Raw genomic sequence first — 16,814 nt, 5'->3', positions numbered from 1 at the left:
TCAAGCTCTTCGCTCATCCGCCTCCAACTCCCTCAGGGTCAGTCGCTTCTCCAAGCAACGAGTTGGTGGCAGATCTCTCTTCAGCTGGGGCCTCCCTCTGGAACAGCCTCCCTGAAACTTGAAAGCCACCTGCGGTTCCGGAAGCACCTGAAAATCCTCATTGCTTCTGCTTGCTCCCCCCCTCTCCCATGCTAAAGTCCTGGCTGTTACTGAAACTGCACTGGTTACCTGGCCACCCATCTTACCTCGAGCCCTAGCCCTGCCAGATGCACGCCTGCACTGCCTCCCTGGCAACCCCTGCACCTGTGGACTTTTCCTGTATCCCTACAGTCCCCCCACTAGCACTTATGTTCTGCACTCACCCTGCACTTGCCACCTGTTGGCCGTTTATTTATCTCGTTATTCTATTATCCCATGCACTGCACTCCCCCCCCCCCCCTCCCAACCCACCCCCCTGCCTGCACTTGTTTGTTTTAAAGGGAATTTATGAACGCATTAGCTCCCAGTCTCTTATTGATGTCGGCTGGAGCATTGGAAACTGGCATCCTCCCACATACAACATGTGAGGCTGTCATCACCCTATTGCTGGAGCCTGGAAAGCCACCAGAGGACTGTGGGCCATATCGTCTATTGTCCCTTATTAATATTGACGCGAAAATATTCGTAAAAAGGTACCAGCATCCCGACTAAACTCACTAATGCCGAACATGGTGCACGAGGACCAAGCAGGATTCGTGCAGGGCAGATCAACAGCGTCCAATATACAGAGATGCTACAATGTACTGGTGAGGATCCTGCAGGATACAACAGGAGCCACAATATCCTCAGACATGCAAAAAGCATTCAATACTTTGCTGCCATTGCCATAGAGACGTCTGCGACGATAACCATGGGGGGTAATCACCCTTTATGTGGAACACTTTTTACCATTCTAGAAAGATCTAAATCCACTGAATACACAGCGAGCATCCACGTATGAGAGGATACTGTCGAGCCCCAACAGTCATAGTACGTTGCAAACAGTGAATCTTGCCACCTTTTTGATTGAACCAATCACCGACAATGACGAATTACTTTACTGTGTAACCTATGATGGACCAGACTATGACATTCCAAAAGCAAGAGACTATGCCCTAGATGAGGGAGAGGTGTTCGTTGATGGGTCTGCCACTATTAACCAAGAGACGGGCAAGAGACACTGGCACGGCTGTGGCCCACCTACTAGATGAAGCACAAGACTAAATTCAAAAGGTTGCGCATGCGTTATTTGGACCAGGCGGATGAACTAAACGCCAATCGAGGCACTAGAAGAGTCAGGTGTGCACGGCAACTATGTACTCGGAATCAGCGTATGCTGCCACTACTATACATTTTGGTTTGGCTCGATGGAAAAGGAGGGGGGTTTAGATTAGTCCCCCGTGCAACATACAGCCCTACTAAACAGACTAGTGTGGGTCGGGATATGGTGTATGTTAGTGGCCGTGGTGAAGTGTGCCACCAACATAGAAGAAATTTCTCTCAGAAACACTTGCTAACACAGCGGCCAGGCCACTGTTATCTTCCCATACCTGATATAAATGAATACATGGAGGTTGCAAATATGCAAGAGCAGTTGCCACCACCATACACATCCTTACTGACCATCGAGATCAACCCTACGGTTAAGGGGAGTACCATACACTTTTACTCCCTAAAAATAGGCAAATACTCCCCCAAAAACAAAAATATGGAGTAGAAAACAGACAGTTAGGACCTTGTGCCCTTGCTGTCACCCAAAGCTCAAGGATACGTTGGAACAATAGTGCATGTAGAACCAGGAGGAGGAAACTACCGCCTAATTGGAAGAAGTAAATATGCATGTTTTAATGTGCATGTATAACAGTGCAAAGAAATATTGGAAAAACATTACATTTATTTTACATTTGGTTAAACAGTAATAACCGTCACACAATTTATAAATGACAAAACAAGAGAATGACAATACAATAAGCCAATAAAAACATGCTAAAATATAGTGAAAATCTTGTCAATGCAGTGCAAATAAGTGCAAAGCCTATTTCCAAATATAAAACGCAGAAGTAATCATTACTATTTAAGTGGCAAATAAAAAAGATTTTCAAAATGTAACAATCAATAAGCTCCAGATGAGAAAAGATGAGTAACCCTTCCTGTATGCACTTAATTTTGGGCAGCCCGTAAGGACATAGGTTTTAATAGTGTGTTGTATAATAGGCATGTCCTATCCTGATACAAGGTCCCCACCCACCTTCCAATGTGTTCCCTGGTAGGTAGTATATTAAATCTTAAATGTATAATAAATCTTTTCAATTGCATACTACAGGGTTTGATCAATTAAGAGTATGGTTTGTTGGGGCTGAAGCCTTGAGCCGAACAAGCTCAGTAATTTTGAGTGCAAACTGTCTAGGCTGGTGTCAACATACCAAACACTTCAAAAGACTCATTGCATCGATCAATCTGCCATAGTTAATCCTAGATTTGCTAATGTGTCGTTAATGCAACATTAAATTCCACACACAAAAAAAGCATTTGGACGGTTTTGCATACATTGTTTAGCAAAAAAGCCCAATAGGCAGTTGACTTCGATCGTATTGCATACAATTAGACACATTTACAGAGTAACCAGATGGATCTCAGAGACTGAACACTGCTCCAACCGGTACAGAGGAGGTTACAGCAATGATCAATCTCAAGATTATGGAGGAAAATTAGGCACCGCGATCGATCGATTGGGCAATGTCTGAGACATACAGATTAAAAAGCAGGGGAGCGAGAACGCAGCCCTGCTTCAAGCCACAGTTAGTGTGAATAGCTAGTTATTTGACCGTCATAGCTAACACGAACCATTACTGATGTGTCAGTATAGAAGGCCATGATAAAATACAGCAATTGGGCATCAATGCTCCAAATGTTTTACCCATAAGCAAGCTCGAAGCACTGAATCAAACTCCTTAGAGAAATCGAAGCACACCTTTTCCTCATTTCTAGCTACCCCTGCCATGATGCTTTGTAAGGTGCATATATTATGTGATGTTGCATCAACTTTCTAAAACCTGTTTGGAAAGTATGCAGGAGGCCTTTACCTTCAGCACATGTATTAAGCTTGTTCAGTAATATCAGTAAACGCCAAGATCGCTAGCCACCAGCTAAAAAGTATAATACCCGCCTTCAGGACATTACAGAAAAGCCTCTCCAGGGTACAAGACCAGAAATCGGGGTTAGTCTGATCACTGCAGTTGCAATTCCATCTGGGCGAGGAGCCGTAGAATTCTAGTACCTTAAGGATGAACTGAATATCAAGATATCAAGATCAAAAAACAATCCATTAGACAGGGGACCAGGTACGGATGGGAAAAGCAACACAAGTGACCAACGTAAAGAGTGCTAATCGCTTTAACCCAGTAACCCAGGAAACCTACATTATCTTCTCACTGCCTTCGATCTGTAGCAACTTTCCTGATTAAGAACTAAAATCATTACTCAGCAAAAAAACAGGTTCATCCAATTATCACTCAATATTGAGTTGTGACCCATTTTATATAGATGGTAGAAAGATTGCCCAACTGATTTCGCTGAGACTTTTTAATTAACACTTTTGCTCAATGTTTCCTTTTCATACTTTGTATTAATGCATCATAGGGAGGATCACGTGCAGAAGACTTCATATGCAATTTGGGTTCAGACAGAACTCAACATATTCAACAAAATACAGAAATTCCAACTGTGTATCCAGCCAGTAGGAAACAAACTGTCCTTTGGTAGAAATAAAACAGGACAGTATCAACGTTCTGCTCAGTCCATATAATTCGATTACCCTGTATGTGTATCGATAGCTTGGTTCCCATTAATGCCAATTCACTGGGGTGATCCAATTCTTGTGCCCAACTGAATACCAGTAAGTCTTCTGTCCAAGGAACTACAGTTCGACCATAGCTCCAAATGGATGTTGATCCATTTGTCCAGGTTGTGCAAGGGGTAGAAGTGTAGTGATGCTTACTATTCAAATAAACTAGGTGGTGGGAGTGAACAGGCGCACCCCATTTTAAGCAGGTCTACCCTCTATCGCACCATATGTTGTATTAGACAGTGAGGGTATTAGAATCTGTCACAGTAACTTTTCCCTTAGGACATTCTTCCGACCAAACAGTTGCAATTCAAACTGAGGTAAAGCACCAATAGCTAGCTCTCCCTTTGGGTGACCTATGGATTGGTGTATAGCCTTTCGGCTAGCACTTGAAATCTATCAATATTTAATTCTTTCATAAGCCAAGTTTCTTGTAAGCGAAAGACCTCGCTATTAGCAATGCAAGATTGTCCCCCATGATGTACCAAAAAGAAACAGTACCCTCAGGTTTTCCAGCACAGCCAGTTTATACAATTAATTTGAGCTGCATTCAATTACGATCCGTTCTCAAAGTATCAGGAATCCAATGCACAACCTCCTGCTGGCCCGAAACTAACTCCCTGCTTCGCTCTGAAAGAGCGCTTAGGGTAGATCTTTCAGTATCCACGGTTTGATAGATCGTTAGATCAGCCATGGCAGTCGAGTGATTGTAATTAATGTCAGGAGTAATGACTGTTTCCTACACACAAAGTTCAAAACCATTGAACATAATTCAGTGATACAAGAACACAATGATACAACAGCAGGAGATATATATTGAATCATAGCCCTATTGATGGGTCTATCAACAGTGGGTAGTTCAATGTGGATCATATCCAAGGTACTAATGTTAACTAGGCACAGAACTTTAAGACAGTTCCATTAAAAAAGCATGGTTAAAAGGACTCTACACGTGGGTTAAGCTCTGTCAGCTTAACAATGGGAAATACCTCCATGTGTGTTGGCGATCGGTGCACCCAGGGTAGATGACGGAGGAATTAAAAACAGGGATTGTGTTGGTAGTCATTATCGAAGGTATCATAGCTAAATTACATGAGATCACTCATACAAAATGGGCTGATTTGCATTAGGAAAAAAATGGGTTTATTCTTGTACACCCTCAAGGACTCCATGCCAGTATAAACTACTAGCATGGTCACTGAGCCCGTCTGCCCACATTGTTGTGCACCTAATTTAGTGTTGCCCAAAGAAAGCCATGTGTCCAAAGGGCCTTGCAATAAGACTTGCTGCAATGTGCCATCACCTTGGTCCCTTGTAATTCGGGGTTTATGGATAAGTTACGTTCATGTGGCCCACTGAAATGGAGTGTCAACAATAACTGCAACTGAAGTCATGCTGTCCAGTTCAACTGTATTACACAGCTTATACCCAATGCTCTTCCTGCAACAAAGCTTGGAAGGACGATACCAGGAATCAAAACTTTGCAGACTTCTAACAGTTGCAATCTTAGATGTTTCACTAAGTGACCCTTCGTCAACAGATCAGAGGGTCTAAAGAGACCAGTCTACAGGCATTTGTCACAACATCCTCAGCCACAGTAGTAATGGTTGCAGCCACAGGAAAATCCAGCTGTGTATCAGAAAGGCAATAACGAGTGGCGTCAACCATTTTAGCTAAGATGTACTTTAGCGCACGTTGCTCTGGAGCTATTCCTGACCATAGCGTCAATAATGCTTCCAATTTAGTCAACAGTAAATGGACTATGGAGGAAGCCAAAGGATATTTTGCAGCCTACAAAAGGGAGACCGCCTTAGATTGAAGAGTCCAACAAATCCAATCGTGACCGACGAGGAGATCAGTCTTTGTAGATCCAGGCTCAGAAAGATTTGTTCTGCTATCATCAAATCCATTAGTAGTATTCAGTGGTGCTGAGACATCACCCAAAGAGTTCCTCTGTAGTCCCAGACACATCCACAGGAGTTACCCAAGAAATTTTCCATAACAGGTTCTTGGCTGAGAGCAATGGGAGGCAAATCAGTCGATTGAATGCCTTACTCGGGCACCATTTTAGTGAAGGCAAAGAAGCTGGAGATTTTATTCTTTTTCTCAGCCACAGGATCAGAGTTCTCTTTGTATCGTGGCAGATCAAAGACAGTTGCCCGAAGTCATCCATTAACATGTCCATATTCACGACAGAGCAGATGCCATTAAATTGTGGCGTTACTTTCAAGTTGGTTGTGCCTGTTATTTGGTTATCTATATTATTAAACAGTGTATTAAGTGGCCCTCAATATACAATGATCACTCCATGTGATTTGTTAGTTTGAACAGATTTCAAACATATGTAGATCTGTAAAGATGTAGTCGGTGATCTACTACTACCACGAAACCAAGTGTAGTTCTTACCATCAGGATCACCAATTTGGCCATTGAGCATATGTAGGTTCAGAGCTGCCATCGTGCTGCTTCATTGCCAACCCACTCCGATACCCCCGTTATAATTTAAAATCCAGTGTTTTAGACGATAAATCTTCCAATCGTCAGCGGTGCACATTTAGCATTTAAGTCGCCTGTTAGCAGGACGCATCGTGTGCCAGCTCTACTTTTCCACTTACAGACTAGCTCAACAATAGTCTGAAAGAACACATCTAGCTCCGCCACTCCTTTATGCCAGTATATGTTGATCAGCAAAACATGGTACTTGCAGTGACATCTCAACAGCTAAAAGCCCAAACGGAAGATTGCCAATCTCTCAACTATCCACCTTTAAATCTGATTGGAGTGCAATAACTAAGCCACTATAGTCTACCGGCTCCACTTGATTTTGTGGATTGAAAGACAACCATCTAAGGAGGGGTTGGAGGGCACTAGGTTTCCTGAATCATTGCACTTCTTAGAGCTTCAATATCTGCCTTGTTTGTATATAAGAGCACAGGTCCCAAGGAAGGGCAATTTTAGTTCTCCTGCAGCATAGGTGTTCGTTGTAGGAACCCCTTCATCAGCGTCTCGACAAGGAGCCAGAATTACCCAGCCCAGTAGTCTCTTCAATCCATCTTCATGGAATTGTGCATAAGAGTTCTCTCCATTTCACTGTTTTAAGTAATTGAATTAAGAGCAATTTGGTTTGAGGAATAAGCCATCTATTTAGTTTAGGGAATATGCACCATGGGATTGTTCCTCCCATCTAACATGTGAAAAACCAATACTGTTGAGAGACTATCTTTCAGATAAAATCAAATCCATCACCAACAGATGAATTTGGGCTCTCGACAGGTTTATCGAGAAATGCTACCCTTTCAATGTCTGCTCAGGAAATTGCAGATAGTCTTGAGATCTGTTAAAACTAGTAGGGTGCTGGTCAGATTTAGAAATATGGGCACATTGTCACCCAGGAGGCTAGAACAAATATGAAAACATGTCCACTGTTGTGCACGCATATTTTGGCTTATTTTGCATGGGGTTTTAAGATGTGAGTGCTCCAAAAGCGATTTACGAGTTATTTACTGTGGTTCGAGGGTAAATTCCTCCCTGGGGTGTGTTAATTACAGGCTTTAAGTTACATGGAGCTCCTTCACAAGCGTGACAATTGGATGTGTGATATGAAGGTATTCTACAGGTCTATCAGATTCACTGGCCCCAAGCTAACTTTCTGAGTTCCATTCACTTAGAATATATAGCCTATCAAGCAGGCCACCTAAATTTGTATTGTCTTTGTTAAGTGTGATCATCATCTAAACTTGGATTAGTTGTACATAGATCTATAGGTTTGGCTATCCCCGAGCAGGCATCCAAATGACATTTACTTGGGCTTGTCTTCCTATTAGTCTTTTCAGTGGGGGCGTGAACTGCGTTGTTTGTAAGGCTAGAGGACGAGTACATCGAACCACAGCTACTGGCAAAAATCTCCAGTGGTTTATAATCAATAGAGCATGCAACACCACGTGAATTTTGAGCCGCGTATAGTGCACCATCCCTTAACCTAAGGTCACATCCAGAGAGACAAAGACCAGCACCTGTTTGCTGGGTGTGAATTAGTGTTGTTAAAGTTTTTTTTTTACCTCTATCAATACCAGAACTATCAATCCCTTTAAAAGGCACTCCGATGCAAGAGTGGAGTAGAGACCAGGCTTTCAATTACAGAATCTTCTATAATGATCGTATGAACAGGTGTGGGATGTTTGCCACTATTATCTGGTATATCACAAGATGCTAAATTGTCCACACATGCATCAAAGTCTTCCACCTTTGTGTTAACTGCTGACAGCATAGTATACACCTTCACCTCATACCAAATAATCGTATAACTTTACAAAAGTACTCAAAACCATTTTGAGAGCAGAGAGGCTGGGTGATTTGGCAGTTTAATGCAGTCCGCCTCCCTAAATGTATGATGAATCAGCCGTTCACTTGCTTGTGCAGAGTATTCAGGAGATTTTCTAGTGAAAGTGTCAGTTCAGTAGGGGAACCGATGCGGGAGGCATCACAAGTTTGTTGAATGACACTAGTGTTTCACATACTTATTTTAAACTATTGAATCTGCATATTCAATTGTTCATTTGGGTACACTACTCTATTGTTGCAATTTTCCTGACAGGAAAAATAGATTTAATCTCTGTGCTCGTGACAGCTAATTTAGGAAAATAATCCACAATACATTGGCCTGCTATAGGAGACCCAAGTGGAGGGGTACCAGCCTTTGCTGCATTGTTGATTTTTGGGCCTGGCTTCCCACGTCCCTGGTGCTTGGCTTCTCAACGCAGACTGTAGTCGTTCCATTCAAGAGCAGGGTTTTGGGATACCTAGGTTGTGCTTAGTGCATCAACAATATCAGCCTCATTGCAGCACTAAATATTTCCATCTAGTGCAGTCTGCTTATCAGCTAGTTCGGAGGTATAATTGGCACATGATTGTGCATCTGCATTTTCACAGTTAATTCTTAAAGAGCAGTGCACGGTTCAAATGAAGTAAAAGAGGAGAACCCCTGCAGTCACTGACACGAAAGACAGTCTGCAGTAAGTTCTTGACAGACAGTGCACGGCTCAAAGGGAGCAACAAGGAGACAAGAGGTGCTTCGGTATAGTTGAGGGTCATAAACAATGCACAGCTCAAAGGGAGTGCACAATCTCCAGCAGTGGTGTAGTAGATGTGCAGGTAAATTGCTCGCCAGAAATCAGGGTCCACAATGCCGGCGCAGTCAAAGGCAGCAAAAGGCAGACACCTCTGCAGATAACTCCGGACACACTGCGTAGAGTGGTTAGTGTCAGGGAAAGTGTTAGCTCCTCCTCCGTTCACATACGCAGGGAAAACAGACTTGCAGCAGGCAACAGGTACCAGGAATCCAACGAGTAAAGCAGCAAAAGGCAGACGATCAACCTGGTTGGACATTTTTATTTTGGTACTACAGTACTACTGTGTGGATTGCTTCTGCAGCAGCACACACTGCTACTGGAGTACAGACGCAAAGGAGGTAGATCTACCTCAGGTTTTATCTGTTCACCATCATGATTTGGGATCACTGCTGGTTTAGCAGTAGTGTGGGGCAGAGTGGATGCTTCAACCACTAACCATCTCAACTCCTTTAGAGCAGTTCCAATCACACTAAACTGGTGGCATATGCATGAATTTGAGACGAGGCATATAATCTAATATTTTTGGAAACTACCAGCACCACCAGTGCTTTGATATATCGTCTCAAAATGTGCACTCTCGCATTAAGATAATGGACTCGGGCAAATAAATGGTGTGCTTTGTGTATGTGAGGAACTGAGTTGGCAAGTAACTTCACACCTGGTTAGTAGCTTGCAACTAGCTTGAAATATTTACCTCTATAACGTTGCCCACAAAATGCCCCTTCATATGCTACAAGGTAAAGCGCCACTGTGCGCACCATTGTATGGCCCAGTTAAACCAAAATGTAGGAGCAATCATACGGCCCGTATTTCCCGAATACAATCAATCCGTCCTCAACCTTTCATCCCAACTTGGTGGTAAAAAAAGAAACTATGGGGTACTGACCTTTCACAGGCAGCTTTCGCACTCAGCAGCAGTACCTTACCCATGTGCCTACTGCCTTGTTCAAGCTCCGAGTGTGCACAGCAGCATGCCTGAGGTGTACTTGAAAAACGCTGGGATGTACTTTCAGCATCCCAGCCAGGCAAAAAGTTCAGACTGAGAAAGACCCATTAGCACGTACCACATTGAGGAAGATGAGTTTTGCGCAGCAGAAAGCGCACATATAACTTGTATTTAGCTTTGACACAGATTAGATGCCCACATATAGCAACACAAAAGGAGCTACAAATATATTAATGTTGCAGAGGTTCGATAGGGCAGTGTTATAAGCCGTGTGGTTAGTAGTTTTATATGAAGTTACGTTCTTCAGTGAGGTGCAAAAAAAGAGCTGAAGTAGATGGAGTCAGAAAGGTAGGGTGTTACCATGTTCTATAGGCGGTAGCCAATGAGTGATGGGATAACATTGTAACCCACCTTTGCTGATTTGTGGTTTTCCACTATATAACCTGTAACTTGCTGGAGTGTGACTAGGTCTGTCAGTTTGGTTCCACAGGAACGTCAGTCCTTTTTTCATGTAAACCTTTTCCCTTGCAAAATGGTGCAGTGATCATTTGGTCTCTTGGATTATTTTTGCAGCTCAGGTTTTGAGTTACTATTCGCTTTACTAATTGTTGAGCCCGGCGTGATCCCAGAGTGGGCTCATGGGAGTCCCAGTCGCGCCTCCTAGGGTGCAGCTCCCATCTATAGTAACCAGTTCCCTGTGCACGACTTGAAGAGGTTTGCAGGCGGTGTGCTGCCAGAAGGCCTGCCTGCTCCTTGGAACAGGGCACTGCTACCAGTTGTGCAGGCCGTTTACGGGAAAATGTATCCGAGGATCTCAGGAGAACGCATAGATGCAAGTGCACTGTTGCGGGAGAAAACGAGGAGTGTGAGGGGAGGGTGTGGATTGTAAAACACCACGCGGTTATATATAAACAGCCCCACACACAGGTAGCCATAGGATCTCCTCAGTTGAGAGGAAAGGTGACATGGCAGTATAGTCTGAGAAGAGAAAGGAAACAGTATCTCCTACATTGCAGAGGAAAGGTAGCGCTACAAGCCAAGTAGAGGTCCAGTAGCAAAAGGGAGTGTGGGGGGGATTCCCTCGTCCCAAGGCAAGGGGACAAAGGAAGGGTCCAATCCATTGTATAAATGATTTTGATGTGCAGGTCCATTATACGGCATAAAATCCAATATTGGACGAAGTGGGCCACTCAACCGGGACCAAAGGCCAGTAGGCAGGGTACACAAAGTCAAGGTGGCCATTTCAAATATTCTTTAGGCACCTTCAGATTTAGCTACAGCTTGCCCTACAACCATCACTGTATAGCAATTGTGTGGAATTCATTTTCTACACAATGCACTTTAAGATTGCAGTATGAAAATTAGAGCCAGCCTTCGCAGTCTATGCCCTACCCGTAGATATGCATCATATCAGCTCCCACTAAGGACAGTCATTACACGAGTGCTAGCTAGTGATGGTTGGAGGGCGCGCTTTAGGTAACCTGGCATGTCTAGGATCCCTTTGCACAGCATAAGGAAGTAAATTGCCTTGCCTCGAAGGAGGCTGAGGAAGGGTCAAAACAAGTGTGTATATCATTGTGTTTTGATTTGTGGTGTTAGGCGTTTATGGAATTGGTATAGTGTGGCGTGCTGGTTATAATTATTTTTTATTTATATTTAATCAAAACAAGATTTTTACAAAGAGAAGCAGATCGTGTTTTCAGAAAGAAAAGTCCATACATCTCATAATTAGACTTAAGCTTATTTCTCTTGAATTGTCTTTGTATGCTGTATCTGTATACGAGAAAGTCTGCTGCTCCTTGGCACTACAGCCTCACGGGAAATAATGGAAACATCTCTTTTACAATATGTTGCATAATGGTTACCATGGCCAGTAGCCATCAATTTTTGCCAGCAAACTTCTTCATCCATAAGAGAAAAATTGGATAAGGTACTGTGAAAGTATTTGAAGCGAATCTCTCGTATCGCTGGACATACCAAAAGCAAGTGGCAAATTGTTTCTTTGGGTGTAGAAGGATAACAGGCAATAGATGCTTGTAGAGGCTAAACCTCTAATGGCCAGTATTTCTTTTGTTTCTAACAAATTCAGCCAAATTCTAAAAGAAGCTGAGCGCCGTTCTGTTCGGAAATAAGTTAATGTAATTCTGGAGAACTTCCAGTTTTTTGAAGTTCTGTGGCAGATGTATTGTTAGTTTATTTTTGCTAGCAGTTTCTAATGCCGTTATCCAATCTAGTTCTCTGATCTTTTTAGAACTTTTACTGGATTTTTTATGAGTTACTCTTCGCAGCTCTACGGAAATTAGGAGGGTCACATTCTCTGCCTTCCATCTAATCAACATGGCGCAAGTGGAAGACGACAGTTCCTGGTTTATCTGCTTGTAGACCTATGGGCTGTCTTTCAATCTGCCTTTCCTGTACAGCATTACGCTGTTGCAGTTTACTGAGGTCTAACGGTTTAAGACCAAGTTCACGTCTGATTGATGCTACTGGAGTGAATTTAGGTAGGCCTAGCACCAATCTCCAAAACTTAGCTTCCAACTTTGGCCAAAGGTCAGAGGGAAAGTTGGGCATGGCATCTGCACCGTGGGTTATGGATGTGTGACCTTTTTTGTAAAATTCTCACACCGGGATTGTCGTAAATCGGCTGTATACGATATTGAGTGCTTTCCCCCCGTTTTGTTATAAAGGACTCCTTGCATTGCTTTTTCCTTCCCAGAGCTGTCCAGGGTAACACCGAGATACTTGAAGTTGCTAGTTTTTTCTATAATTATAGTTTTTCCTTCATTGATGTCCAGGTTGTTCTTCATTGATGTCCAGGTTGTTCTCTGCCATATATTGCTGTAGATTCAATTGGCGCTGTAGGCCTTGTGGTGTGAGGTCTAAAAGAATCAAGTCGTCAGCGTAGAGTAAGCGACTGATCTTCTCCGCCCAATTTTGTAGGGAAGGAGCGTATTTTCAGATTCTTGGAAGTCTCAAGTCCAGAACAAGGCTGGGGCCAGAGGACAGCCCCGTTTCACGCCTCTCGCTGTCATTATCTCTGCCGAAAGAGTCCCTTGTTAGTTTAAGCGGTCGCATTGTGGTGTTAGTATATAGAGCTCTTATTGGCTCAAGGATTTCGTTCAGACACCTCCAAATGTCAGTTTCGAGCATAGTCTGGTTCTATCCACACAGTCAAATTATAATCGTTTTTTTATAAACACGCTTAATACCGGGGACCAGTTTCTAAGTGCTATACCAGAATTCAAACCTATTTTGCTATGCATTGTCATGCTTCCAAGACCAACGAGTTGCCCCCGAGCCATCTTCCGTTATTGAGTTGTGTGGAACTTTGCACCACATTGAGTTTGAAGAATATAGGCAAGTGACCATCTAATATGGACCCTTCCTCTGAATTGTGCGGTTGCCTTTATAATTTACACCACAGCAGCCATCGCCAGTTAGATACTGACAGAAGGGGCCTCATTGTTAAATGTAATGTAGCCAAATGAAGTAAATTCACATTTGCGATTACCTGGTTGATGGGGCGATATTTGTGGTGTTCAGTGTTTAAATGCAACTGCCCTCTTGTTTAAAGAAACAAGACTGGTACGGGTCATCTTGTCGGGCCTACTAGTTTATCCATCAATACGACCATAGGATAGCTTGTGCCAAAAAAAAAAAAAAAAAACAATAGAGACTACTTAGGGTACTGTTTGATCATACTTTAACTACAGAGATTATTAAGAGGAAAATTATTCAAGGAAATTAGAATACTATATTGTTAAAAATCCAATTACACAACAGATAATCAGGACATGCTTGAAATCGTACAATGAAAATTCCACAAAGTTTTGGGTCCCAACAAATAGAACTGACAGTTATGTTCTGTACTTGATATGTCTGACGCAAGAGTGGACTTTGCTAGAACATTCTGCTATGCCAATCCTGTAAATAACAACTGTTTCTTTTCAGGATGGACACTATACGGACAGTGGGGATTTGCCTTGGACGCAGGAGGAAGTCCTATGGGCAATATTGAAGACCAAGCCCTCTAGGGCCCCTGGCCCGGATCTGCCTTTCCACAACCACCATTAAAACAGATCCAGTTGTATGAACCAGGATCCTGGAGTACTCATTTAGAGAAATATTGACAACCTCCCGTCCCAGAGACTTATCATTCCAATCCATAAGAAAGGGGAAATTATTAATCAAATTATAGGCTTATAACCTCTTTAGACACCTCCAGTAAGACGTTTGCACTTTATTATTCAGACTTCAATAAATGGGCAACCGGCCTCGAAATACATTTCAGTTTGGCTTTAGGTCCCATTTGGGTACAGGTCCCACATCCTGGTAGAGGTTAAAGAGGATAATATGGGAACATATTTGGCTTCAATGGACATGAGTAGTGCATTCAATAAGAGTTAACCGCAACATCTTGTGGAACAAACTTCACGTGGCACTACGATTAAGATCAGACTCACAAAAGAAAGACTTGTCTAGAGTCATGGAGATTCATATTGGCTTGAATCAGGTTGAGCTCTGGCCCCAAACCTCTAGTTTGTACATCTGAATGGAAAGTAATATCCTGGGACCACAAATTGTCTATCAAACTACACAATCTCAGATTAAATTGTTTTGCCTTTGTAGATATTTTTCAATAAGCCGTCCCCATAGGTCTTCAGAAGAAATTCAAATTCTCAGTCTACACTATCAGAAACAACCTTTTGGTTAATGGGCAAAATCGAAAATCATAGTTTATACCACCAAGACTAGATTGCTAGTAGCCCAATTAAAAAACATTACAAGTTGTGTAAATATTCCCTTCTTCCCCTACTGCAGTTCTATTTGACAAAAGTGTAATCTGTGATCCTTTATGACTTCGATATCATCTTGCTGGATATAGGTCCATATCGAGATAAACTTCAGGGAACTATTTGAAAGTAAACCTCAAAAACGGTCTTTAACAGTACAAGGTTGTAGGGATACTTCTCTATTTACAGCAAACACGATTATCTTTTAAAATCTTTATACATCAACTTGGGTGAAATGGTACATAGTCTAAAAAAGATGTGTAGTCTATAGATATCAATTTTTGTTAGCAACTGTATGTCAAATCTCCTGCATAGCATTCAATCACATTAAGGAGGAACTTTAGGAATCAACGTGTGTGAAATAGTGAATGAACTGGGTTTATATAAAACCAACACAGAATACGCTCAGTGTGGCATAAGAAGAAGGTCCCGCCTAAGTGTACCCACTGTTTTCGAAGTACTAATGCAAGACATGCATATTTACAACTTTGGCTTAATCAATTGGGTACACTTTTTGAATTTGAAACTTAATATTTATAATTTTTAGAGGTGTACTATGGATTTTATGATCTTTTTAAAATTGAATGTTCTAGACTTTGCTTTTTATATTTATGGTTTTGCGAAATTATATGTTCTAAACCAATTCACAATAAATAAAAAAAAGTTGACATTCATGTTGCTGGTCAATAATACTGCTTTACACTGCTGCACTACACAACAACACCCCCACAGCCAGCGCAATGTGCCACATATTGTAACCTTACCTCACATTACCCTCAAATTGCACAGCCCTGTTTCGCATCACAGCTAGGTTCAAGGTATATAAATACAAAATACAAATTAGGAAGATTACGTTTTGGGCCCCTGGTTAATCAAGTTAAGTACTTTTAAAATCACGAACCTAAGGCGATACATTCATGTAATCGTTTCGCCGCACGCGGCCATTGGCATGGTGTGCGAGACCACCCTAACGCCATGGCGCTTACCCGTAGCTGAGTCTTTTTTGCGGGCTGGGGACGGTCGGATTGGGCCTGTGTAGTGCCTCCCTCAGTCGATGCTGGTGACCACGGGCTCCATCAAACGCAGTTGTTTGGGTGTGACCCAGGAAACTACCCATAAGCAGGGCACGGGGAGAGGGGGACGGTCCACCGTTAACGCAGGACTTGAGCGGGGCTTCGAGGGGCAAACAGAGCCCCGGGTGCCCCACGTACAGACACCAAGCACCGCCAGCTAACAAAAGCAGAAGCACCAGTGCCCAGATTGGTAAGAGCAGGCCGACCACAAGTAGCAGCACAGCTGCCAATGTAAATGCCCGCGCGCGACGTCGCACCAACACGAAGGTTGCGCTGTGTCGCCCGGTGGCAGGAACCATCGCGGGCCGCGCGCGGAACACCTTAAATATCCCGTCCTGCCCCGCGCCAGACGCAGGCGCTGCGTGCCGCGTCGACGCCGCTTAGCAACATTCCGGGAACGCTGACAGGAGTAACAAACTTACCCGGAAACTGAAGAAGGACGAAAGACATGACCAGATGGGTCATGGAGCAATAGTGGAAACAAAAAAAGGACAAGCGTTCTTATTTACTCGAAGCTTAATTAGCGCTGTGGCCTGCGCAGATATGAATCCATGGCCGTGCAGGTTCGGATATGCTCGCATCGCCTGGCACTCTTTTAACTCACTACACAACTATACAACTATGTACTGAGGATAAAACGGTCACTGATGTTGTAGAGGCCTAGAAATATGATAGGACACGGCTTGATTCAAATGTGTTTATTGAGACACCTCTTACTCAGACATGCCAACATTCCGACGCCCCTGAGAGGGAGATTTCGGCACCGAAATCGGGAGAATGCATTTTCCCCATAGGAATGCATTGGGGATATTGATATTTTAGGCGGGAGACAGTAAAAAATATGACTGTTTTTAATTAAAATGTCAGGAGTCTCCCGCCTAAATCGGGAGGGTTGGCATGTATGCTTATTATATCACATCTAGGGTATTCCGAGTTCTGGGCAGTGCTGGGGTATTTACTCACTCACTGTGCAGCAGTCCAGTCATGTAGTTATCTTCACTACATATGGGG

At 43.0% G+C, this 16,814-nt stretch overlaps 1 protein-coding gene across 2 annotated transcripts in view; it reads right to left on the bottom strand.

Annotated features, from left to right (window-relative positions):
• The window catches only part of POM121C (POM121 transmembrane nucleoporin C), a 236,358-nt gene extending 220,155 nt beyond the window's left edge, over nt 1–16,203 (bottom strand). Inside the window, exon 1 of one of the 2 annotated variants that reach the window (XM_069614776.1) lies at nt 15,717–16,203. In XM_069614776.1, coding sequence (XP_069470877.1) covers nt 15,717–16,102 — 386 coding nt within the window. In that variant the 5' untranslated portion in view covers nt 16,103–16,203. The remainder of the gene's footprint in view (nt 1–15,716) is intronic. The other variant, XM_069614775.1, reaches the window with a different exon arrangement.
• Between the last annotated feature and the right edge of the window lie 611 nt (nt 16,204–16,814).

This window comes from Ambystoma mexicanum, chromosome 9, assembly GCF_040938575.1.
Source record: "Ambystoma mexicanum isolate Mex_15411 chromosome 9, UKY_AmexF1_1, whole genome shotgun sequence".
Lineage (NCBI taxonomy): Eukaryota > Metazoa > Chordata > Amphibia > Caudata > Ambystomatidae > Ambystoma > Ambystoma mexicanum.
Note: the sequence above shows the minus strand (reverse complement) of the source record. Positions and strands in the feature narration are given on the sequence as shown.